The sequence below is a fragment of the Corapipo altera genome, unplaced genomic scaffold, assembly GCF_003945725.1.
Source record: "Corapipo altera isolate COAL_440 unplaced genomic scaffold, ASM394572v1 22b, whole genome shotgun sequence".
Taxonomy (NCBI): domain Eukaryota; kingdom Metazoa; phylum Chordata; class Aves; order Passeriformes; family Pipridae; genus Corapipo; species Corapipo altera.
Genome location: NW_020884876.1, coordinates 25,909,038 through 25,935,674, shown reverse-complemented (window position 1 = coordinate 25,935,674; position 26,637 = coordinate 25,909,038). Strand labels below are relative to the sequence as shown.

General features: G+C 39.4%; 1 protein-coding gene across 1 annotated transcript in view; it reads left to right on the top strand.

Moving 5' to 3' along the window:
* The window catches only part of MTTP (microsomal triglyceride transfer protein), a 28,390-nt gene extending 9,716 nt beyond the window's left edge, over window positions 1-18,674 (top strand). Inside the window, exons 6-18 of the mRNA XM_027635458.1 lie at window positions 372-511; window positions 1,363-1,513; window positions 4,830-4,987; window positions 5,858-6,026; window positions 6,609-6,716; window positions 7,731-7,943; window positions 8,932-9,143; window positions 9,794-9,891; window positions 9,993-10,114; window positions 10,861-11,088; window positions 15,499-15,623; window positions 15,976-16,146; window positions 17,062-18,674. Coding sequence (XP_027491259.1) covers window positions 372-511; window positions 1,363-1,513; window positions 4,830-4,987; window positions 5,858-6,026; window positions 6,609-6,716; window positions 7,731-7,943; window positions 8,932-9,143; window positions 9,794-9,891; window positions 9,993-10,114; window positions 10,861-11,088; window positions 15,499-15,623; window positions 15,976-16,146; window positions 17,062-17,230 — 2,064 coding nt within the window. The 3' untranslated portion in view covers window positions 17,231-18,674. The remainder of the gene's footprint in view (window positions 1-371; window positions 512-1,362; window positions 1,514-4,829; window positions 4,988-5,857; window positions 6,027-6,608; window positions 6,717-7,730; window positions 7,944-8,931; window positions 9,144-9,793; window positions 9,892-9,992; window positions 10,115-10,860; window positions 11,089-15,498; window positions 15,624-15,975; window positions 16,147-17,061) is intronic.
* Window positions 18,675-26,637: the final 7,963 nt, after the last annotated feature.

The following is a 26,637-nucleotide window of genomic DNA, read 5'->3' as shown; positions in this document are numbered from 1 at the left end:
ACAATCTCATTTACAAGACATTTCTCTGGAAAAGCTTCTCATCTTATTTAAAGAGTATTTTAAATAAAATGTACTACTGGGCATTTTCTCAATTGCCACCTGCTCCATAACTTCCTCCCATGCTCTGTTTTTTCCCGCAGTATGTACTGGATTTGAAACACATGGTGCAGAAGTGCGTGGCTTCTTATTGCAGAGGGTCTTCTTGAGAACCTGGGTTATAGGCTTAGCTTGAGACGTCAGCCCACATGCACCTTCCTCATATGACCCTATTTCATTACAAGTCTTGCCCTGATTTGGAACTGTGAGCGTTTTTCCTATTTTGTTGTTTATTGAATAACCCTCTTTCTGTTCTATTTTTTCGTTATTTTCAGATCTTAGATGTCAGTAAAAAAGTCACATCTGCCACAATCTATGTGCTGGAAGACAGTTTCATAAAATCCATTAAGGCAGAAGAAAATTATGTTTTCCTTCTGAATTTCCGACGAAAAACAGGTGCCAAAATAGTTTCAAAGTAAGTTGGGCAATTTGACTGTCACTGACAGGACTAGTGGTTCAAGTCAGGTTATATGTGTATGTCTTACAGAACCAAGATCTAAGGCTGTAAACTCTCCAGGTAAGGAGTTAGGTGTCTTTTGTATCCATATGGTGCCTAGTCCAACTTTGATTAAGGGTTCTATCACGCTACAAATAATAAATAATGGCATTCATAAAAAATTACCTGAAAACAATGGAATTATCCAAAACATTTTAAGCTCCCCATTAGTGCTATAGGTGTTCTGTTCCTGTGTCTTCTAATTTCTTAAGAAATACTTCTGATGGATCTCCATTTCTAGTATGTGAAAGTATAGAAAACAAAATCTACTGCATAGAAAGGAAATACCAGTGAAACTAGATCAGTGTTAGACTCCAGATTCCAAAACACTGCAAGTTTGGAGATACTCATACAAGATAAATGATTTGGGCATCTCAGTAGTATTAGATATTAAAAAAAAAAAAAAGAACATTCAAAATCTCACTTTCCAGATCCTCATAAGAATAAATATATGGAACATTTCAGAATGCATATGGCTACTGAATGTTGTTTATCAGGAGCTATAAATCCATGCTTTAGAGAGTCCCTTATTTCAATATTTTATTCCACATAACTCTAGTGGTAATTCTGCTGGTATAAGATATTTCTGTTACCTTAAAAAACCCATAGGCTAGCCATGTTCTGGACATTTTAAAAGAAGACTTCAGTAAGCCTGTGTTCTATATTTTTTGCCTGTGGAGGGTTTTTTTTTCGTTTTTTCTTGCTATGATTTCTGCATTTCTGCACTACCTGTTGAGCTCTAATGGTGTCTTCACTGTATGGATATACAGGCAGAGACTGGAACTGAAGTCAGTGCAGGCTGGCCCTGGACTGATCGCTGGGAAGCAAGTTGCTGGTGTGATCAAGACCTTGGACTCCAGCTATGTTGCCGTCCCACTAGAAGCAGAGCCAGTGAAATCCGAGTGCAAGAAGTGTCCTTCAGTAAGTAAACACAGGTTCATTGGACGTCAGGTCGGTTGGCTGAGCAGAACAAGTGTGAGAAGAAGTTTCTTTCCAAGCAGCCCACTAGGAGAGGTCTAACACAGCACTATAAAACACTCCCTGGAGTGCGGAGTACAGAAGTGATGCAATTGAGTGCTCCACTCCACAAGAGTGTTTTAAGATTTACCACTGAAAGTACCAACGTTTTTGCTCGCCTTCAAAGACTGAGTGAAGTACTTCTCAAGACCACTAGAAAATACAACACCCTTTTAGTTTTAACTCACCTTTGCCGACCATAAGTTGGCAGAGGCTTAATTCCTCTGGGTAATGGAGTGGGAAATGACTTTTAAGATGGTTGGCTGGTGTTTATAAATAATTTTGCCATGGAGGAGCTGAACTGTTCCTAAAAATTAAAGTTCATTAGCCATTCCTTAGGCAGCTAAACATTTGTTGATAGTATATTAAGCTTCTTCTTATTGCCTGACCCTGAGGAATTCTTTTATTTAAAAGACTCTCTAGGTATTTTATAAGTTTAAAGTGGGGCTCTGATATTCTTGGGGAGTCCAATACTGTTCTCATTTTTCCCTGGGAAAAAAATTTCCTTGGTTTTTTATATTTAAGATATTTGAAGACTACTGGGTACTGTAAGTGCATCATAAACTAATGTAAGTTACTACAGTGACTGTTAGCAAACAGTATTCCAGCTATTACCATTGTGGAATGAATTTAGCAGTGAATGTGAACATTAATGTAAAGATCATTATTCTCTGTTTTTTATAAACAGAATACAGCTTCTACGCAGCACACATAATTTTAATTCTCTAAAGATACTCCTTATGAGCACAAATACTTTCCTATATTGGAATTCATGCTTATTATTTGGAAGCAGCATTACACTATAATAACTTATCTTGTTTAGTGCTTGTTGAACCACAAAGGAGATGAAAAAAATGTGTTTGGGGAAGTGATATAGAAATGATGCTGCTTGTGTGCTGGGGCAGTTCTGAGCAGGGAACATCAAGGGATCTTAAACAGAGTAGGGACAGGTGTTTTTTCCCTGACTCTGTCCATCGGGGTTTGTGTGGACCAATCTGTCACTTGCAACTGAGTTTGTCATAACAGTTAAAATTTCCAGACCAAGATAACAAACATGGGGTATAATTCCAGTGCACTACCTGGGGACTGACCTAAGTCATTATAAACTTAGTGGCACGATGAGAATGAAGTCCTGCTTTCTCACTGTATTTTTCAGTAACTGCTATGAAAAGATGTGGTCTATAAACAGAACACTGTATCCAAAGCAGCAACATAACATATGGTACTTATATATCATAGTATACATTAATGCCCTGCTGACATGCTGTGCCTTGGAGTTTTCATTTTCAAAGCCCTTTTTAAATCATAACAGGCCTCTCTATGAATTTGGTATAATAACCACTACTATCCTCATTTCACAGATGTCAGCACTAGCTTCTCTGAGGTTATGGCAATTGTTTACATTTAAATTCAGGCCCAGATTTCTGTGCCAGAAAGCATGTTCTCTGCAGAAGAACTCATGCATCTTACACTTTTTTATGCTCATGGTTCCTACAGGAACAGATTCTTGCTCCTTTTGAAGCTGGGTTTGTTCTGTCTCGTGCAGCCAGCCTTTGTGGGTTGGTAAACAGCTGTCAGGCACTGACATTCAAAACCAGCTCCTCAGTTTAGAACCTCTTGGTTTGGCTGGAGTTTTCCTAAGGTGCCTACAAGACTTCTGGTCTGATCTTCCTGTTAGGGAAGCTTGACCAAGCTTGCTGAGTTGCCATGTGGAAGTGCGTGCATCTTGTGCCTGACTCTTTGGGTGATTCAATCCAAACTGCCTGACATTCACATCAGGAGACCGAGAGCCCCTGCAAAAGCCAATTGTGAATGATGTTTTTAGTGCCATGGTCACTGCAGGAGATGGAAGCTGCTCCCTGTAGCAGTTGAATGGTTAGAGCACCCTACAAAGAGGAAGACTTGGTCTCCACTCTCTTTTGCTTGAGATTGCTCCAGCTTTGATATCCCACCTTGCTCTTCTCCAGGGTGTGGGCTAAACTGGCTAAGAGCAGTCCACACAGCTGGGCTCTGCACAGGAGAAAATATGAGATTAATGAGGTTAGAGATTTTTGCTGGACTATGGTGCAATTTCAACAGGGGGAATAGAAAGTGCCCCATATGATTACCCAATTTCAGCTTATAATAGCAACACTGACCTTGGTGCTAAGCACTAATCACCACTTGAGGCTAAAAGACCCATCTGTGCCTCACAACATGAGCTCCTCCCAGCTGGTCATTAATCCTCAGGAAATATCCGATGTCTCAATCATTGTTGCCTAATTATTGTTTGTTACAGTCGATAGAAGTTGCACTCTGTACTGATGAATGATACTTCTAATTGCCAGCAGGTTCAAGTGCTATTGCCCAATACAAAATCCACAAAGAAGGGAAGTATTTTAGTAAAGTTCAAATGGGTGCTAGCATTATTTCCCACTTGGGAAAACGGCAGTAAACACTGCTGCAAAGAACAGCTGAGTTTTCACCAAGGAATGTTCTCGATAATTTGAGATAACAGAGGCAAAGGCAAGTGTGAGAGGAAAGGTCAAAATACCAGCACCAGTTTCTTGTGGGAGTGTATCTCTGGAAGGACAGATATGGGTGCTTTGGTACCATGTTGGCTCATTCGGGTAAAACATGTGATGTGGGAATAAATACAGCAGCAATGTATGAAGAAGCCTATACCTGTTCTAATACCATATTACCTGTCATTTTGTACAATATCTATAAATCCATCTGTATGCAGGTTTATGAATGAAAAATGGGAATTACTTATTGAACATTTACTCCTGTCCTACACTAACCACTTAAAAATTACCATCTCCTTAGAAAATACGATTAATTTATGAATTGGGGATTTTGCACCTCCCACTTAAAAAATAATTACTTAGGAGAAAATGGGAAAAGAAAGAAAACAGCAGATTCACCAGAAAGCACAGTAAATTTGCAAGAGAAGAGAACTCACTTTATTCCATTTACCGTATAAATAAACTTGTTTTGTTCCAAAATAGATTGCAGGGAAATACTGAAGTGTTAGAAGAGAGACAACTATAGAAATGTTTCGAAGATATTTGTTCTGGGATATCATAAATTAAGTAATACTTAGCTAAAAGATCATCAGTCTGTTGGATTTCAGCTAATTGGAGCAATAGGTGGCCCACATACCTGCATTTTCTAAGTCTGATTTTGAGAATTGAAGCTACAATCTGAGAGACTTGACATAATGTGAATTGGTTTGCAGCTTTCTGAACACTGGAAGAGCATCAGAGAACATATGCATCCTGAAAAACTTTCCAAAGCTGAAGCTGCAAAAAGCTTTTTGTCCTTCATTAAGAGCATCAGAAAAGCTACGAAAGAGGAGATACTGCAAGTTATTAGAAGTGAAAATAAAGAACTTCTGTAAGTTATCATGAACGAGCTTTCAAAAGGTTTAGGTTACTTGAAACTGCAGAAGGGCAAATTACATGCAAAGAGATTGAGTTCTACTGGTGATGTCCTAGCAATGCAAACCCAGTGGTCAGTACTGACTACAGGAAAAGGATTTTTTTTAAAGCAGCTGTGTTTATTCTTGTAGTATAATATATTTTCAGCACACCGATCAGCCAACAGGATCATATCTACAGTGCAAGGCTAACATGGTTTGTAGTTTAGCCAAAGGTTCTTATCCCACCTGTTTGTCCTGAAACATTCTATAACTTGTTCTTGACTTGCCCATTTGTTTCCTTCAATCAGAAATAGAGCAAAGAAGGGAAAGGTTCATCCCTGGATATTGTCCTAATATTAGAGCTTGATTGTATACAGTATGTGCACCAAGACTTGAGAATTGAAAGGGATTTCTGACTCATATGGTCAGGCTCTTTCAAACAAATTATAACAGTTGTTAGCAGTAGAGATGAACCTGAGAGTAGCTTAGGTAGCATAGAAGCCTTTTCTCTACATGCCATTGGGCATGCAGTACAAACCACTTTTCTACATTTACAACCTTGTCCTGTAAACTTTAATACATTCAGGATAGTTTAGTTTTTTAATACTTATTTTGGTCCCCTATTTGCATAGATTCAAATATTACCCATGGATATGATTAATTTCTGGAGTTAATGAAACAATTGAGGGACACATTTTTTTCCAACAAGAGTAAAAGATTCTTTTACTTGCAATGAAGAGATCTTTCAGTACATTAGCTTCTTTCTTTCAGTATGCAGAAAAGTCTTGTCGGTATTGTCTAGCTCGTTACAATGGTAAGTTCATTTAATTTCCACTTCTTTATAGTCCACAGGTCGTGGATGCCGTAACCTCTGCTCAGACACCAGAATCACTGGAGGCCATGCTGGAATTTCTTGACTTTAAGGATGCAAGCACTTCTGTCCTGCAGGAACGATTCCTGTATGCCTGTGGATTTGCTTCTCACCCCAGTGAAACGCTCCTGAAATCTTTGACTGTAAGTCAAGGGACAAAACAAATACAACAGAGTTAATATTCTTAAGCTTTATTCCAGTCAAAGGGGAAGGGAAGTAGAAATGACTGTTGCTGTTTCCACTTTTCCTTTCCTTATGCCTTCCAGGGTTTCCTTTAAGCATACCAGTAACATAGGAGCCTGCAAACAACAAACATTTGTAGGTCCAGGCTGAAACTTTGTAAAATGTTATCAATATCTACTAGTTGGAAAAGAAACATAATACTGAATGTTTGGAAAACAATTTGAGTGTTGTTTGACTGTGGCCTTATCACAGTCCTGTGACCATTTAAATACTCTCTTCTTTTTTATTTTTTTTTAACATAGCTCCAAAATGAATATACTATTTGAGACACTGAATGTAACACAAGGCGAAAATGGCAGTCAGTTGTTATATGTAGTGATAGAGCTGTGCTCTGCTAAGCCTGAGCCCAGGCCATTGTGGTAACCACTGCCTTTGCACTGCACTAATGCTTGCAGGAAATGAGGGACTGTATTCAACACGCTACAGACTGTGGTTCATCATATTTAGACCAAGACACTAACAGCATTGCTTTTGCATAACAGGATAAGTTCAAGGGTGATATTGCAAATGAAGAAATCAGAGAAACTCTGGTCATTGTCATGGGAGCACTCATCAGGAAGCTGTGTGACAGAGGAGGCTGCAAGCTCCCAGTGAGTATCTACTGTGCACTGCTGGCTAAATTCTGGTCTGCAACACACATGAATGATCCCTACTGACATTATTGGGAGAGCATGAGAGACATGGGCATGATATTCTCCCCTTTTAAAATAAGCTCATAAACTCCTACGTTTGATAGAGAGAGGAATACTTTTTAAAATAATGACATCTACTTTGTCAGATTTAGGCTTTAATCTGATCTCTTCCCATTTCTTTTGATTTCTCTAGTTTTCCTTTGTCTGACAAAACTTTTTTCTCACTGCCTAGTCTGTCAGCAGAAGCAGTACTTGTGCTCCCTTGTCCAAAAGCTTTGCATGTCATCAGAGAAACACTGGCAAACTCAAGGTCTATTTAATAGACCTTTGCAATCACCTTAGCTAATTTCACCTCTGTGAAGAAAATTCATTGGTTCAAATACTCAACTGTATACCAAACATGCATAGAACAACCCAGGAGGAAGACCCTTGAGCATGGACTGAATAGATGCTGATGTTAGAGGATGAGGATGATCAGATAAGGCATTGCTGCCTGCTGGATCTGTGCTATTGAGGACTGCAGCACACTGCCAAAAAGACACAGAGCACCTGAACAGGCCCTAGGAATACCTTTTACTTTCCCTTGTTAACTGCCAAGCACTCTTATAACATGTTTTGAGGCCTAAAGAACACTTCCCTTGTCTTTTTTTGTGGGGAGATGTTGGCCCCACAAGGAAGACCTGTGAAGCCCCTGAATCAGGGCAGGAGCAGCTAGCAAGTGATAAAACTACCAGGTTTACCTAGACTACAGGACCAGGTATCACTGTGTCTACAGTCACTTTGGTTATGCTTGAAGGTTATGCTTGAAGGAAGCCATCAACATAGAGTTTACAAATGACACCTCTGCTAACCCTGTGCAATGATACTTTCAAACAAAAACATGCTAGAACCCAGCCCTGCCCCTCATACTTCTGCAGAGGGAAAGAAATAGGTTTATGATCACCATTTAAATGTGCTGTTGATTTTCTTTAGTTTGTTGTGGAGGCCAAAAGGTTGATTCTGAATAGATTGGAGAAGGCTAAGAAAGATGACAATGTGAGGATGTACCTGCTGGCACTGAAGAATGCACTCCTTCCCGAAGCAATTCCGCTGCTCCTGAAGTATGCTGAGTCAGAAGAAGGGCACATTAGCAGTCTTGCTGCCACTGCCTTGCAGAGATATGATCCTTCTTTTCTCACCAAAGAGGTAAGAAAATATGCTGCCCAAGGAAAGAAGTGCAAGAGACTGTATTAAACAGTGGGATTGAGTGAAATCTCAGTAAGTTTGCTGATGACACCAAGCTCTGTGGTGCAGTCAACATGCTGAAGGGCAGGGATGGTCTTGTGGACATGTGCTACTCAGCCTTTGGCTCCAGAGTCCCACACGGCCATCAAAGGTGGCATGCAGTCTGCAGGGAAAACTGGGCTCCCTTTCCAAGATGGAACACTTGGGCACCTGTGCAACCCCTGTTCTTTCTTGTGCTTTCACAAAGCCAGGAAGAATACACAAAGTAAGACAAGGATAAAATATCTGCATCTTACCCTGCAGCCTCCAAGAGTAAGAGAAGACATACAAAATAGCAGAACATAAGGTCCTGCCTCTGCTACTTTACCCTGCATCTCATTTCATACCTACTGCTGGCCACCAGGACCAAGGTTGTCAGGGTGCTGTTCTGCAATTAACATGCTGGAGGGCATTCTGTCAATGGGGCTACATGGCTTTCCGTGGACTTACCTCTAAAAAAGATGTGTCACAATCTTCTCAGGGACGTGAAGCCACCACAGGCATTATCTATAAAATTAAACCACAAGATTCTTTATTTTTTAAAAGTATTTCCTTAACTGTCAAGGAAATCTCTCTCTTGATCTTACAACTGCCACATTAATTTGATCTTAGTCCTGCTGCTTATTTACAGCCCCACTGTGAAAACCAGTGTGGAAGGCTGTATTTGGTCTGTGGCTTGAGAGAACATAACAGATGTCCCACTTGTCCTTGTGGTCACTGAGCTATACATGTCTCATACATTCCAAAAGGACCATGAAAAACAGGGTGCTGAAAATATATCCTTATGTATTAGCCTTAGCTATGGAGCTAACTTAAGCTGACTTAAGCTGATATTATAAACGAGATTCCAACCTGTACTTTGCCCAGTCATCTGTATGAGCATTGAGTGAATAATGTGTTTCCTGACCAGGTGAAGGAAACAATGAACAGGATATACCACCAGAATCGCAAAGTCCATGAAAAGACAGTGCGAACCACTGCAGCTGCTATCATCTTAAACAGTAACCCATCCTACATGGAAGTGAAAAACATCCTGCTCTCCATTGGTGAACTGCCTATGGAAATGAACAAGTATATGCTCTCCATGATCCAAGACATAATTCACTTTGAAATGCCTTCAAGGTACATTAAGTTCAGTATAAGTAAATACAGCCCTTCCTTACTTCTTTTCAGAGACCCAAAGAACACGCAGATTCTAATGAATTACTAAAATTTGAGGAAAGTATAGAAGGATGCCTGATTTTCATATCAGTTTTAGGTATTGTTAATTCAGAATAAATTTAATTGGCATTCTTTTAATAGTCACATTTTCACAGGTACAAATTAGAATTAGGCATCTAGCTTGCATTACTGTGAAAAATGTCATCTATTGGTCTTAACTCTCTCAGTGGATCACTTGTTTTTATATTTTAAGAAGCAGTGAACTTTAAAAAAATTTTAAACATCCCAGCATGAGAAGGAAAATAATCAAAATATTTCTTCTTTTAAAATCATTAATTTTCAAGCAAGGACTTTGCTTGCCTTTCTTCCTATGACTGCAGGGAGTACCTGAAATTGGAAAAGAGACTCTGGGTTAGGGCAGATTTTTAGTTGGAAAAGGTAATGGTTTTGAAGACCCTCTTTCATACTGGGAAATTCACCCTCTCTGAAATTTGATGTTTCTACAGAAAAATAATATATTTTGTGCTGTAAAATTTTTATATCTCAGTGGTTTTGATTGTTTGTTCTGATTGTTCTGTTTGTTCTGATTGTTTTGATTGTTTGTTCCACAGCAAAACAGTTCGAAAAGTTCTGAAGGACATGCGTACTCATAACTATGACCGCTTCTCCAAGATGGGCTCTTCCTCTGCCTACTCTGGCTATATTACACGTATGTAACCATGAAATTGCCTTTTAACCCTGTTTGTATTCCCAAACATTTGATTAATCCACTAGTTTAGTCACAGGTACCTTCTTTCTTTTTTAATTAAGGTGGTCCTGATATATCATCCACATACAGCCTTGACATCCTCTATTCAGGCTCTGGCATTTTAAGGAGAAGTAACATGAACATCCATATTTTTGATAGAAACGCTGAACTTCATGCCAGCCAGGTAACTGCCACACTGTATATAAAAACTAAGCCAGTATGTGGTCCTTTTCTTACAGCTTCTAAATCAATTCAGCTAATGCCTAAGACCATAAGGTTTGCTGCACTGGGCAGAGAGCAAGCCAACAATGGGAAAAACCCCACAGTGTTTGCCCTGAACAAAAAGACAGGTGTTTTGTTCTGGATCAAATTCTGTGTCTGTTTAAAGCCTATGCTGTTTATTTGATGTAATCAGTAAAAGCTTTGTGAGTTTGTAAAATTAAGTCCTATTTCTGGTATGTCATAGAATGGAAAAACAAGGAGTAGATCAAATGTACAAATCAAACAGATTTTAATGATATGCCTGTTTTTTAGATTCCTCTTAAGGTTGGCAAGAACTTTCAATATTGTAATGCTATTAAATCTATGCAGGACAAAAATTGTGCAGTGGGACATCTCTGGGTTTTCCTCCAGGCTGTCCAAAGAAAATAGTCATATGATTGAAGGGAAATTTGTTTGAAAGAAAAGTAGTCTCGGGATTGTGATTTGCATGTGGGTAAATCCTGCCTGCACCTAAAAACATGCCATGAAATTATTTTATTTTCTGTTTTTCTTGCTGCTCAACCATTAAGTCTTCACCTCATACTTTTTCATCTGCAGCTACACAAATTACAGTTAGGCTCTTAGACATTAAGAAAATATGTCGGGTTGTTAATAGTTTGAGTCAGGCAGAATTTTTTTCATTGATTCTGTATCATTGTTGTATTGTAGGTGGTGATCGAAGCTCAGGGTCTGGAGTCCATAATAGCTGCAACTCCTGATGAAGGCGAGGAAAACCTGGACTCCTTTGCTGGCATGTCAGCCATTCTGTTCGATGTCCAGCTCAGGCCAGTTACGTTTTTCCAAGGGTATGGTGATTTAATGTCTAAAATGCTCTCAGCAACTGGAGATCCCATGAACGTGGTGAAAGGACTTATCCTGCTGACAGATTACTCACAGGTACTAAAAGTACACTATTTGCTTCTTTTTCTGTCTCTTAAGCGCAGATGCTCCCTCCCCCATACTGTTATTGTAGGACATCTTATTTTCTTCCTTTCAATGCTGATAAACCTGACCCATGTTACACAGGCTACTCTTGCTGTGGGAGCTATAGGAAAGTCATGGGTATTAAAGAACAGAATTAAATTACATTAAAAGCAATTTAGAACAAAGGTGAGAGCACATATTCTAGAAAACAAAGTAACACTGAATAAAAGCAGATTCAACTGAGTTTCCTGTTGAAAACTCATATGGCTATTAGCTATGACCTTCCCTCCCACAATGTCTTGTAATGCAGTATTGTCCCATGTGACCACCTAAGTTTTCCTCTTCACAAGTTGTCTGGGGACCTTATGTCCACTTAGTCAATAACTGTCAGGTCAATGAATCACTGGTACTCAAACTTTCCCAAATAACTAACATTCAAAGAAAAGCGCTAAGAGGTCCAAATTTCAAATATTTATTACTAAGAAAAACAAGGAAACAAAATGAAGGGTTTTATGCAATTGTCACCCCAAAAGGTCTGCTAATTTTATGCTTAAATACATTGACATACAAATATAACTGGCTACATAATGTATTATTGAAGGACAAGGATCTAGACATCTCTTTCAAAGTGCAGCACTTGGTTTGATATTTTTGCTCTTCCCAAGCAGGGATCTCTTTAGAACCTGTGGATTTAACAACTGTACTCAGCTTATGAAACATCTGCAGTCTCAAACTTTACTTTTTACTTTTCCCCTTTAATTTTTGTCAAAAGAAAATGCCAAAAGCAGATGATGAGACAATCCACTCTGATCAAAATTACACAGAAACACCCTCTGCACATGACAGCTTTCCCCATCTGGAACCCAGCTCAGGCCCTTTATAATGATATTATAAGTCCAGAGGGCTTCCCAGGTAGGGCACAGATTGACTAACTAAGCTCATTCCAGCAATGCTTTACAGTTCACACACAGATTATGGGCAAAAACTTTACTGTGACCTATTTAGCAAACAGACCGCAGAGGTGAGAAAGATAATCATGTCCAGTCCTGAGCACAGGAGCATTTAGAGAACTAAATATTTCCAACTGCTGTGCATGCACCAAGCTCCATACATACTCTGGCTGAATCAGTTGGCCGGGCACCCCTAGAGCTCAGTCAGCCAGCAAATTCTCCACTCCTTGCCTTTGGAGAACCTCACAAAAGTCTGGGGCACAGGTCAACAGCACATCAACATGGTTTCAGCACTTCCACGTGGCCAAGTTAAGCCTCATTAGAAACACTTTCACCTGCAAATTCTCTAACAGTGTTTACATCTGTACCAGAAAACACCATCAGAGTGGAAGTGCGAATGGCCTAATACTGAAACTGGGCATAAGACAGTGCAGGAGAGCCGTAGTTAATACAGCTTCTTGATAGTTAAGTACTACCTCTGCTTTCCCTGACCAGCATGGACAGGCCTTGCCCAGAACATAAGCCCCTTTACAAATTCATACTGCAGACAACCAAGTCAAACGTGGGTTTATCTTCTTTCAGTGAAGAAAACTAGGTATGGGAAACAGTGCTCATTCTATGATACCAAAACTCAGCGTGCCACAGCTGGCCACACTGATTTCAGAACGGGTGAAAACTAAACCAAAATGTTAGACACAGATAGCACAGATGAAATCAAACATCAAAAGGACAGCTTGGAAGTCAAGACTGGAGCTTAAAAATGGAGCAATTGAATTGTCATAAAAGAACTAATGTAATATTCGGGTTCCAGTTTGTGCATTGGTACAGCCTGATTTTGAGAGAAATTATTTTTAAGTACTAGAAAAGTTCTGCTCCCCTATTGCTGCTTATAAGGATCATTTTGCATAGAAAGATCAAAACTGGGTTGTATTCAAGGTGCTGTAAAATCTACCAAATAAGACCACCTACCCCCAAAAAATGGCTTCCTTTCATTGACCTTATAACAAGCAGTAATCACAATAGACCCATTTAAGAAAGGTAATTTCCAAGTTAATAATATTGCTTCTAAAGCTTACACTCCTGCCCATCATCTGTGACATATTTACTCACATGACTGCACAAACTGAAATCAGAGTGTATTTTCCAGCCATTGCTGTGTTGTTTGAGGTCTAAGAATAACTGTCCAGAAGTTATACTCTCTCTATGAAATAAACAGCTCTCATAAAACTGTTTTTGAGACTCCTAAGTCACCTGCATTAAAGTTCAGTAGTGTTAATAGTTCTCCTAGGCAACAGACCTGCCAGAAGCACAGAGAAATTAAATACTATATTAATAGGTCAGAGAAAGCATTTGAAAGCTAGACCCCAGTGGAAGATAGCCAGTTCCCAAAGAAGGGCCTGTTTCAGCTGTCTCTGTGTTGCATTACAGTGCAGTACATAAAGTATTTTTTTAGTTGAAACATAGCATGTTTGATCATTTTAAACAGTAACAGACGACCAATTCTGATCTTTTGGATCACATTTTCCACTGCAAATGAGACACAAAGCTTAAAATAGGAAGGGAAAGGAAAATACTTCTCCTGAGGAGGCTGGGTCTCTGTGATTTACACCTCCCATCAGTCTGGATTGGATTTGCACATGAGATGAAGGACAGGACTGAACTCTAAATAAGGAAATAGATGAGCTAGTAAAACATAAGACAAGCACTCCTTAGCTTCTCTGCTGGTTTCAGTGACTTAATTCTAGGTAGCATTTAAGCCTTAAACTGTGCAGCCTACTTTAATGTTATTGGGTGCAATTTGACAATGCATCTAAAAATATCTGCACCTCTAGTTGTGTGTATATGTCTCTGCCAGCATGTATAGTGTTACCTCCTCACTCACTAGCAGCTATCCACCAATTCAGTCCCAATTAAAAACAAAGTAAAATAAAGTAAAACAAGCTTTATTTCCACACCTAAACTGACCGAAAAGGGAAGTATTTTATGCTCCATTGCAGTCAGTAGAAAAATTCCCTTTGATTTCAGCAATCAAATGATTGTTATTTGGGTGAATATAAGAAATCAAAGCATCATATGACCACGCTTGCTGAGGGCGTGCTGGATTTATAAACTGTAGCCAGCCCACTGCATTTTTTAAATCTCAAGCCCACTTTAGCAGCAACTGACGGACAAATTGGTTCTGCCAAGTTGGTTCTTTCAAGGAAATAATTTCAAAGATATTTAATTTACCCTAAAAGGTTAAGTAAACATGCACAGCCACTGTAATTATCCAAGTCCTTGATTACAGCAGGAAAACTCTAATGCTCTGAATAAAAACCTTCCCCAGTGTTGCTCCTTGCTATAGGGATTAGGAAGCTAAACTGCCCATCTCTCCTTGATTCCTCCTTAAATCTTGGAACAGCATTATTTGGAGCCACTGGACTACTGAATAGCTAAGAAGAGAAGAGAGACTTCTAAGGTGCCTGGGCACCAGTGGAGGAAATTGAGTATTCACATGTCCTACAAATGCCTGCAGCATTACAGGTGCTGAGAATACCACAGGCACAGAAACCTGGGAGGAGGGAGAAAACCAGCTGTGAGACAGGAGGAGGTGCCCTGTAAATGAGGCACATGATCAAAATAAACTTTCCCAAGTTAATGTTTCTTTTAAAATGGTGAGTTAATCCACTAGTTCTTAGGGAAGCAGAACAACTGTATAAAGGGAGTTAGACTGCCAAGCCGAGTGAACCTTAAAATCTTGGCTGTATGTCAAAACTTAAAAGTAATGAACTGACATGACCCTGAGCTATATTATCACTTCCGAAATGGACTTCCATGTGATGTGTTTCTAGTCCATCTGCAGAGATTTCGTGAAGCCATGAGCACACTTGATGGTTGATGGAAAATGCATTAAGTGCAAATTCACCGTGGTGATTAAGGTGCATTAGCTTATGGGTTTGGCCACCCAGCCACTGAAGACATAATTACTGTCGTGTGGTGGATTTGGAGCCACTGCACATGGCACAACTGGTGACAGCACTTTGCATCCTACTGCCAGTACAGGGCTGCCTTCAGGTGAGCTCAAGAAATCACACTGCACCGCATCGTTGCTGGGGTTCCAGCGAGGAGTTTAATCTGATTAAGCTGGACTGCCATCAGAGCCTCTGTGAGGCTTGTGTGGTAGCTCTTGGAGACATGATATTCCTTTCAGTGATACTCCTTACAGAAATTATGCCAGCTGGCACACAGGGGAAAGGATGCAAAACACCTTGCCATAACTTCATCCCATTTTGAGGGAATGAGGTACATCAGGATGTTTTGTCCACCGTTACAGAAAAGCCCTCTATTCCTTTCTGTTCCTGAAAAATGATAAGTGGTGTGATTGCAGTACAAAAGGGCATAAGGAAACCCCTGAGGTCTGCAGTCAGTAACCTGTGCTTTCTGATGGCTCCAGGAGATTCAGCTGCAGGCTGGGCCGACAGCCAGTGCAGAGTTCCTGGGTGGACTGGCCATTGACATCTCAGGAGGGATGGAGTTCAGCCTGTGGTACAGGGAATCCAAAACCAACGTCAAGAACCGGTGAGACACTCCCAGCATGTGCTATAGTTGTAGACAGCTCAGGCTCCTGAGCCTTGGTAGTCCCAGTGAAAAGGATTTAAATATAAAAGACCTTGCAGATGAGTTAGAATTAAATAATTAAATAAATAGAATTAAATAGTTATGTGCATGGGAGAACATTTGCTCTTCTTTTTTTCTTTCAACCTGGATAATACCAGTTCCCACTGATCTGATGTGAATTTGTATATCTTTACCTGAAGAACAGGCTCCTTTGAGGGCAGTTTTTATATAAGTATTGTAGCACTGTTTGTAATTTAATTTCCTCTTTCTTTTTGTGTTTTGAAATAATTGTAATGCCTGAATTTATTTGTAGGGTAGCCGTGTTTCTAGCTGGTAACACCGAGGTGGATTCCTTCTTTGTAAAAACTGGCATGGAAACCACTTTGGAAGTAGAAACGGCATTAGACTTCATCTCCACGGTGCAGTTTTCACAGTACCCATTTTTAGTCTGCATGCAGATGGACAGAATCGAGTCTCCATTCAGGTAAGAACTAAGAGCACATAATTTCTGAGGTGTCCTTCCAGTCAGCTGCTGAACCTGGACATTTTGGTTTTCACAGCAATAAGAGATTAACAACTGTGGCCAAATTTCAGCCTAACATGACCAGGTGCAGTGTAGGCTGTTACACACACCAAGCTCTCTGCTAACCCATTCTTCCCTGTCCCTCTGAATCCCTGAGATTCAGAGAGAACCTTTTTGAAGATCACAACTTGCTCTGAATGTGCACTTCAGTAAATTTTTTAATCTGGCTTTGCAAGTGAAGTAACTGAAGTGGAAGGACACTGGTCCTCTCATGTACAATCAGTTCTGATGGTGACCTGAAACTTTGCCAGCAGTACTTCTCTGTTCCACTGTTGAGATAGGAAGTGCATAGCTATAAACTAGCTAAAGTGGAAAGTTTTCTTCATCATCTGCTGTTTACTAGTGTCAACAAAAGTATTTGGTGTGTTAAGCTCTTGCATCCATTGTGTTCTATCATATTTTATTAAGGCACCAGTTTTCCTGAAAACTAAACAACTGTGCAATAAGTTTCAAAAGATACTTTCCAGTAGCCAAAGAATAGTAATGGAATTGGGTTTAAGGGGTTTACTACTCCCTCCTGATTCCTATTTACTAAGACCTCAGGAGGATAACATTTTTTGCAGAGCCTGTACCAGATATCCATTCAGGCTTTTCTCATCCAAAACATGTTAAAAACCCGAAAAAAATTAAGAAACTTGAGGATCTTCAGGAAATCTTGAGAAAACAGTATCTGTTATTCTGCAGATACTAAAACACCTTCTGATTATATCTACACATTGTGGAAGTGTAACCTCATCTGTATGTAAAGTGTTTGGAACAGGGTGCAAATTTTGCATGAATTTGCTAATGCCAGACCGCTGTGTTGTGTCTTTACAGGAGTCATGTGACTAAGTATGAAAGTCTGCCATCTGGCAGGCGGTACACTGCAAGGAGAGGGAAAGCAGTAATGCTGGCAGGTAACGAACACCCGCTCCATCAAGAAAACTCCAACATGTGCAGGAAGGTTTTCGGCGCAAAGTCTGATTCCGCCGGTGGCTGGTTTTGAAAGAAGAACCTGAGCTTTTGCTTTCCTGAATCCATGGCCCCCTCAATGACTTAGGCTTGTACGTACCATACTAACGTGGAGCTCGATCTTGCGCTACTGCAGTTAATGGGAAATTTCCCATTGATTTCAATGGGCCAGGATCAAGCTCTCAGTGCGTGCACAGTGTTTACATGTTAACCTATATTTAAAATTTTGTAAAAAAAACTGTAAGACAAATAAAGCCCAATTTGGTAGCATTCCATGCACTTCCTTAAGGGTGGTGCTTTTTCTTTATTTTTACTTTTTTTGATGCCAAAAGCAAAAATAATCCTTCATTTTTCTTTCTTGGGGAATACAGAAGTCCATGTTTTTGACATTCAGTAAGAACAATTATGATGTATAAAGAAGGATTATTTATGAATATATTTTAGAGTATTTAGGTGTTTTAGGCCTATGACCAATGCCCATTCAAATATTCAAGTACAATTAACATCTAGATGGGACCCTGAACTCCTGCTTACTCAGTATTGCCTGTTTACAAAAAAAGCAGGTTTTATTTTACATGATTTTAAAGGATTTTGCATTTTTTTTAGCAGTCAGAGTTTGATTATTATTATTTATCTTTTGGAGTTTTTTTATTAACTGCTATAGTTAAATACAATTGATTAATGATGTGGGGTAACGTTTTCAGAAGTACTTACAGTTGCCTTAATTCTATTCCCACTGAAATCAATGGTATAATTTCTGTAGTTATCACCAGGAGCAGAGTTAAGCCAACATTGGTTGCTCTTCAAGGTTGCCTCCTAAAAAGTTGTGTCCCTCTGTGTAATCAAGGCAGATGTATTTCCAAAAAATGAGCACCCACTAAGGCAATTCTGAACTAGGATGAAGGAAATGTCTTGAAAGAAATACATTTTGAATGCACAGTTTAGCAAAGCCTGTGCCGAGCCAAAACATTTTCTTCTAGGTAAGTTGTATTTCAATGCAAAAAAGTAATCACTACTCATAAAAGTCCTCTGATTAAAATTACTTAGACGCTTCAAGTTGTGTCTTCACAGGAACTGTGAAAAAAAAGTTTTATATTTACATCAGCATTGCAGATTAAGAAAGAATATACCTCATCCCGGCTCAGCTGATCTCTGACATGATCTATCTGATTTAATTTTTATAGGACAAGGTGGGTGAGTGCTGGTCACAAAAAAGTAAACTAGAAAGCCAGGAACAATTGTTTTAAAAAAAACCAAACCAAAAACAAATGAAAAGCAGACAGGAAAAATTTACAGATTGTCACAAAAAAAATTATTACAAGATTAAGAAAAAAATCCAAATTCTTTTGTGTTGTAAAAAAAAGAAGAGTGCAGAAATCTGCAAAAATCAAACTGTCAATGGGATGAAACAGTCTGCATGTTCCTGAAAATGCTGATACATTTCTGGTCAAAGCATAAATAAAACAGGTAAAAATACAGTGTGACGAAGCTGTTTTCAGTCTTGTTTCTTGTCTGTTACTTTCTGGGTTGGGAAAGCCTCTCATTGGGGAAGGAACGGTGTTGACAGGGGCAAGAGGAACCATTTTACTCACTTTCACATATGAAGCAATAACATAAGTAGGACACCTACTTGTCCTGGGCTCCCCCTCTAATCAGGAGACAGAAGTATCTCCCGAGGGTGGTGTAGAGCCCAAGCAGGATGCATCACATGCTGGAGGTGCCTGCCCAAGTCCTCTGCCCAGAGGAGAGGTAAGACCTAGGCACCCCTCTACAGTGTCAATACTTACCTCGGTATCCACTCTCAAAGTCTGCACACTGCATGTTGCAGACAGTCTTTGATACCTCCACTACTGTTTTAGGAACAAAAGGGAGACAAGGTTTTATATTTGTAATTACTAGTTGCTCTTTGTGTCATATAAAACAAAAATAAGACCAGAGCTAAGTATTCACACACCTTGAAAGAGGCAGTCTTCTCCTGCAGTGATCTGAGACCCTAAATATAGGAGAACAAAGAGTGGCACAAAGAAATATTTCTATTCATCACTATTTCGCTTGTAGAGAATTGAGATATCAACAAGGTGACAACCTCAGCTCTGCAGCTTAATTTGCTTCAACAGTCCGCCACACTCGCCCATGACTTTACAACCCAAAATCAGAATAAAAAGGTTCTAGATAATGCAATTTGTACCTGTAAAATCTGTGTCTGATGTCAGCAATCCCCCTGCAAGGCTTACCGCCTCTCAATTTTATCATATCTAAGAATCTTCTGAATGGGCGCCTGCAAAACAGGGCCCTTTGGCATATGAAAATAGTGATCACTTTTAAAAAAGCGTAACACAAAATAGTTTCCAACTGAAAAAGATAATCTGGCTACTGCCAAATATCTGGCCAACACCACCAGGTGTGCTTCTCTTTCAAGTGAAATGTTTAACATAAATCCATCATGTCTCACAGAGACACTGATTTGTGTATTTTGCTTTATTTATTCAAGCACTGGCACAGCTTATTGAGGAAAATCGTGTGCCCATCCTCACTACTGAAATCTGGTTTTTCAGAGTGGGACAACCAACCTGTAAGGGCAATGCTGGGGCGTCCACAGCTTTGACAACATCCCTTGAAACTTAAATCAAACAGAGCCTCTGAGACCCACATTGCTCCTTCAGGAGTGATATGTGCCTTCATGGATACCCCCTGGCATGGCAGCAAGACACTTGCTTCTGAAATTATCTGACCCTAACAGCTGGACATAATGGGGATTCCAGGAGAGGTTTAATCCAACAGCTGGGTAATGGAAGGCCATGGCTTCCTTACTTGGGCTCCATAGCTACGGAAACAACAAAACTAACAAACTTCTAAAAATAAGGCGAAATCAATACATTGCTCCAGACTGCATTTGAAATGAAAACACACTTAGGGTTACAACCAAAGCAAACTCTGTGTTTGCCAAATCAGCGGGGGTTAATCACAAAGATGTAACATACATCTTTGATAATGGCATTATACATACTTTTAAATAATCAGCAGTGCTAGCAATTAAACAATAATTCATATGTGAAGTTTAGAGAAGCAAACAAATGCTCAGTCCTTTTTAACTGGAAGCCCCAGAAGGAATGATACTCCAGCTAAGTCCAAAAAGCAACGCACTTGAAAAAGAAACTTTGAAACTTTCCTCTTAAAGTTTCATGGAGTGCTAACTTTAAAGATTATTTTTCATATACTCTTAAAAAAAAGTACTCAAATTCCAGGATTCAGGTTTTCACTCCATTCCTCAATGTATTTTGATGTGGAAAGCACAGGAGAATACGAAGGATAAAGGTTCTTCATGAGGTTATGAATGAAGCCATTTGTGCAGTACAGGTTAGGAGACAAGGGGATCAAGTCATTATTTTTGTAATATTTGACCAAAAATAAGTGCCGATAAAATGCTTTGTTTCCTACCAATAATGGATAAGAGTCAGAGCTGCATGGGTGTAAATCAGCATAATCTCACAATAGCCTGCAGTCACGCTGACAGCAGCATCTTCCTTTGCCTTTGTTAGGGGAAATAGCATCATCAATTATTTTACTTTTAATAAAAATTGATACTTGGTGAGAGGTACTAGGGTTAATACACAAGCAACAAATTGTAAAATACTTAGCCCAGATTTACAATGAGTACATGTTAGTTATAAAGCCAATTCTGGCTTATTGAGAGCATCTGGTAGAGAATTTGTCTCGCTGGACATCATAGAAGGAACTGCAGTCCTTAACTATGGATATGTTTTATGAGTTACAAGCCCATATAATGCATGCTGCAATGCTACCTTAGAATACAGGAGAATTTGTTAAAAATAGCAAAGTAAACAGAAACCCTGGTTAAGCAACCTTTTAAAGCACATTTTTAACTTGAACTGTATGCCTTGTGCAACAAAGGTCAATGGAAAGCCAGGCAGTGGCAGAGCTGGGCTGGCAGGAACTATTCTGCAGCATCAGATTCAAATATGGTAAATAAGTGATAGGTACCTCAAAAATAAAGCAGCTGGACAGACTAAGAATACAGTTTGGGGGTTGCCAAGCAGATTACATCTTCTCAATAGAGACAAGCCAAGGAGATAGCAATTCTAAAATAGGTGCTTTTTCTCTCTCTCTCTTTTTTTTTCCCCCAAGTGCTATGTTTTATCCTTTATAGCTTGCTTAGATCTGACATCAGGGAATTACCCGCTTCTCATTTTAGTTTGTTCCCACTCCTTTGACAAAAGAGTTGCATTTTTACCTTTTTGGTCTTGTCATTCCTACCAGTGATGTTTTAAAGAATATTTAGAAACTGGTAGGATTTACTCCAACAATCATTCAAAATCCCAGATGTATTCCACCTGTCAGTTTATTTAAGATATCATAGTAAATCCTCTTTAATTTCAGTGGATTCTTGTGGCATGAGGCACATTGCAGCTGGACAAACATGGGTTGCAAGACTGGGCCCCTCCTAGGGAAAGGTTAAAGTTCATGTCTCCCAGTTTATTTACTTTTGACCTCTCTTTTGTAGAGGTTTCAGCTTAAATTTTCAATCTACTGTGATAACCAGCAGTCCTATGAAGATCTGCTTACAGAAGTCTACTGAAATCAGACTCTAGGAGCTCTCTTTGGAGAAAAGTAAAGGAGAGTTCCCAAATTTTCCTGTTGACAAACACAGGTCCCTTTGAAATTTCAAACTTCTCTAATTTCAACAAAGTGATCCAAGGCCTTTCTTTCCACTCTGCACACCCACTATTAATTTATTTCTGTTTTGGTCATCCTTTGATCTCCTGCAGTCACCCAGCTTGCTCCTGTTGAGCTAAGCCTGTGTGCTGTGCTCTTCCCAGTTCATCTTCCCCTTTCCCCATTCTTCCTTTCAACATCTATTCTCATTCCAAAGTGTTTTGGGTCTGCCATGTGTATCTCTGTATGGGAATCACTATTTAGACATTGGCAGTGAAGTCACTGATGACGTCTATCCTAAATGCAATGCCTGGGTACAAATATCAAAGAATCTGGAAAGAAAGAGAGAGAGAGAGTCACAAACAGTAAACCACTCTTTTACCAGCAAACCTGTGCTTCCAGCAAGGTAGGAAGACCGTGTAGCCATGCCTTGGAGTGATAAAGCAAATTCACAGCAGATGTCTTCATACTGTATTACTTGCAGATAAATAATGAGACGGGAACCTGTTTTCCTGTAAGCATCTAGGGCACACAATTAAAAGGAAGATCATTACAGTGTGCCCCTTACACACTGAAAACTGAGAAGTGAAGGTGTTCTTTCATATGGCAAAAGTAATCTTTCAGTTTTCAAGTCTATTTGGGGATTTTTCAGAGTTTGCCACATACTTTTTTAAACACTTGTTCTTAACAACAGAAGGCTACTTAATCTCCATGAGGGTAGAAGGAACACACGAAAGCAGCACAAGATTTTTCCTAGCAATAATTCAAGCAATACTGCTGTCCACTAATAAAGTCATCTTATCTTTGCTCTTATAGCAATATTAGACAACGAAAATAACATAGAGAATGAGCAGAAAAAAAGTTTTTCACTCCACCAATTGCTCTCTCTGAACATATTGCAACAGACAAAGAAGCAGTTCTTTGGATATGAACCAAACTCATATACCGGTCAAAGTTAGTCCACTGAAAGTGGGGAGTTCTTTTTTCATTTAAGTTATACCTGGGGAAAAAAAAAATCAGAAAATCAAATGAAGCAATGCCCCCAACTTCCCTTTGTTCTAAGAGGGAAGAATAAATGGTGAGATCACAACACTGGGACAAACTTGAGGAGACTCTGAGTGGGAGGGTTTTGATCTTTTCTTCTGTTACCATTTACATGTTGAAACAAGTAATGCCTCTATTATCACTTCTTCTGCACAGTAGCCAAGGAAACTTTGCAAACATAAAACCAAGCAAAGAACTGCAGGCTTACTTGCAGTGTGTCTTTTACTGAAAAATACATTTTATTTATCATAACATTCAAAAAAAGGAAAAAAAAACCCAAAACAAATCCCCAAAACCCCAACATAATACAAATGCTAACTCATTCAGTTACAAACTTTGGTACTTGGTGGTTTCAGGCAGTTGTTTTCCCATGGCTATGACGTACTGAAGTGTTCCCAATGTGCAACACGCTCCTAGTACAATTCTGAGAGTGACTCCGCTGTCCTTCAATCCCAGGCTCAAGGCATCCTGCAGCAGGATCACTTCTTGTTTTGTCTAAGCACTTGCCACAGTGTCGTCTACATTGAGAGCAGCTCAAAGAGTCCATTTTTCTCCAGTTATGTATCTTCTTTTTCTTATTTTTTTCCTCCACAGGCAACAACCATCAACACATCACGTTCATGGCATTTTCCCCTTTGCCTTATAGCCCACCGCTCTCTCATCAGACATACCACCCACATCCTCTTAACAATCATTATCCTTACTTCACATTTGCACTTTTAAATATCTTTACACTGATAACTAACCCAACCCCTTAAAAATGGGAGGAAAAAGAAAGGGAGGGAAAATAAAGAAGAAATAAAAAAAGAAATAGGAAGGAAAAAAGCACAAGCATTTTTAAAGTATGTGTTCTCAGGTAGCCACAAGTTAATGGTAATTTATAAGCATAAGGAATGACACTTTAGCCATCAACACTAGAGAATAAAGGTAGCTTTGAATGCAGACAAGGGGGAAAAGCACCCCACACAATCCATAAATACATGTTAAATCATTCACCAATTGATTCACCAAGGGTTAAATTTGACTAAGTGAAAACAACCCTGCTGCAAAAGACCAGAGCAACATTCTGGTGCATCACTCCAGTCCCGCTCAAACTTTTAACTGGATGCTGACCTAAAACACGCAGATAGTTGGTTGTTGCAGCCCTTGAACTCTGACAGCAGGGCTGGGAGGGAACTCGAGTGATGCACAGGATTTTGCCCTGCTTTGCACATGGGGTGAATTTCAGCTGTAACATACTATGACTGCACTGTGAAACACATAATACTAGCAGCTTGTGAACCCTGACATGGAGGGCTTGACTCTAATCCAAGATATGTGGTTACACATCACCCCATCAACTGGAGAAATTCACCACTGAGTATACATGGAGGAGCACCATATTACCAGATTTTTTTCTGGTGACCTTTTGTGATGTTATCTGCTGGGTCCAGCTAGACTCAAGCCCAGAGCTCTGGTTTTATATGTAGAAAGTGAGGAACCCAGTTCTTGGGTCTGCAAGGCACTCAGCGCTCCGGGCCGAGTTCAGCAAAGCACTGCGTTGATGGGAGAAGGGAAAAAAAAGGATTGCGCTTCCACTGAAGTCCCCGGCAATCTGCTCAGATATTTTGAGTTAGAGATGCACATGAAGGCTTTGCTGGACTGGGTCTGCAAAGCGAAGCACCTTCCAAAACTGACCCCTTGACGCAAACACAAAGTCACTCTAGTAACAGACAAAATTAAGTAAACACGGTTTGACATTATGACTGACACATTCAATCGAATCTCCCCTGAGAAAAAAAATAGCTGTTGGTATTCCCTCATTTCATTGCTTTCGTCTCCACGGGCAGTAAAAGAAAAATGCTGCAAAATTTTCCTCCAACAAATACATGTTGAAATCCTGGGCACTTGTTTTCTACGCATTGTTTTTTTTCCCCTTTCAAGTACACCGGGTGAAACTGTAAACCTGAGTTTGTGTGTGCAAACCTATATCTTGTAAACTGCAATGTGAAACTTCACTCCGAGCACCGATATAGGAAAAGATAGGACAGAAACACTTTTAAACATGGATGCTAGTATTATAGTGTGCATACTGTACACGTGTGTGTCACAGTGGACGACCTATGCTGGTACCTGCACTGTCCTGCAGTCCCAAGTACTGTTTCATTTAACACGGATAATCTAGTCACAACAGACTTATCAGTCATGAAAATGGGGAGGAGGCATTCATTTCCTTTAAGAGGCACTCAGCCTGCATCCCAATAGGAAGTTAAAGCTTGTAACTGTAGACTGTACAACTGAGGAGCACAGGGATTAAGCCTACACGTTATATGCTCTAGCTGGGTATGCCAAGCTCTTTAAAAAGGGTTAGAATAGCATTTTTTCAATGGATTTCCACAATTATGAAGATAAATGAGAATATATATGAGAAATCACTCACTATCTGTATACTTGCAGTGCATTTCATCCTGAGGGCAATTTCAATTTGTGCCTGTAAATAACTAAATCGCATTGAAATACAATCTCACACATATGGCCAAAGACAGATCTAGCTGAGTTTTCTGTATCTTGAGAGTTACTCAAGAAAATGAAAATTTGGGGCTTATTTTAAAAATGGAAAACACTGAAACGTCCTTAGCATCAAGAAACCTCAAAAACAGGCACAGGAAAATTCTGCCTGGGGCAAATGCTTACGTATAGACTTTTGGGGTATGCATTTAGACTTTAAAATTACAATCTGTTACCTCAGGGAAGCTTTATGCTAAATAATTTAGGCTTGCTCATACATTTATTTGCTTCCCAAAGTGCTTCACTGAAATGACATTTTGGGCAGACTATTGTAGTTTAGTTTTACTGTCATGATAACAATTGTCTTTTGCTGAGACAAACCAGTTGCCAATAACAAAACAATCTCTTTAAGTAGAGTTCAACATAAATACCACTGCATTTTGAGTAACCTTATTTTATAAATTCTAGCTCAAAAGATAAATATTTTCTTAGCAAGTACAGATAGTGTAATTGTAGGCCTCAGGTAAACCTGTCAAACAACAGCTAAAGAAACAACTGTGTCGTATTGGGGCTGTAACATTAAAAACTTCCTTTCCCAGGGGAATCACTAGGATTATGTTTTTAGCAATGTTGCAAATTAAGGAAGAATGGGCTGCAGTCTTAAAGAAAAATAAATGCTATCCTCTCCTTTAGAATCAGGATTTTAAAATATTACATTCAGTTTCTGGTTTTCCAGCATTTAAACACTGTCATAATTAAGGCAACTTGTGATGTTCAACACAGTACAGAGGAGCAAACAAAAACCAAAACCAATCAAATGTGTTTTCTGACATTTACACAATTTGTTTTGAACCATGCCAAAAAATAAACACTAAAGATAATTTTACCACTACAGCTCTCTCAGTTTGCAATTCCAAGTGAGAAGTACAGAGTACAAAACCCCATTTGATCACAGATTGTCACCAAAACCTATAGGGAAGACCCTCATTACTGCAATGGGAGAGAACTGAGGGCTTTATTTTTTTTTTCTTTTAAAGAGCTGCAGGGCTGCACTGGATCATCACAATGCAATTGAAGGACCTGAATGAATCTGTGCGTCGATCCACACTGAAATACTGCTGCTTTACACCCTGCATTTTATAAACCACTAGCTACCAGCACAGAGGCAATGCTTAAAGCCTGCAGACTGGCTTCAATACAAAAACAACTTTGCACAAAATAATGCAGTAATTTAGC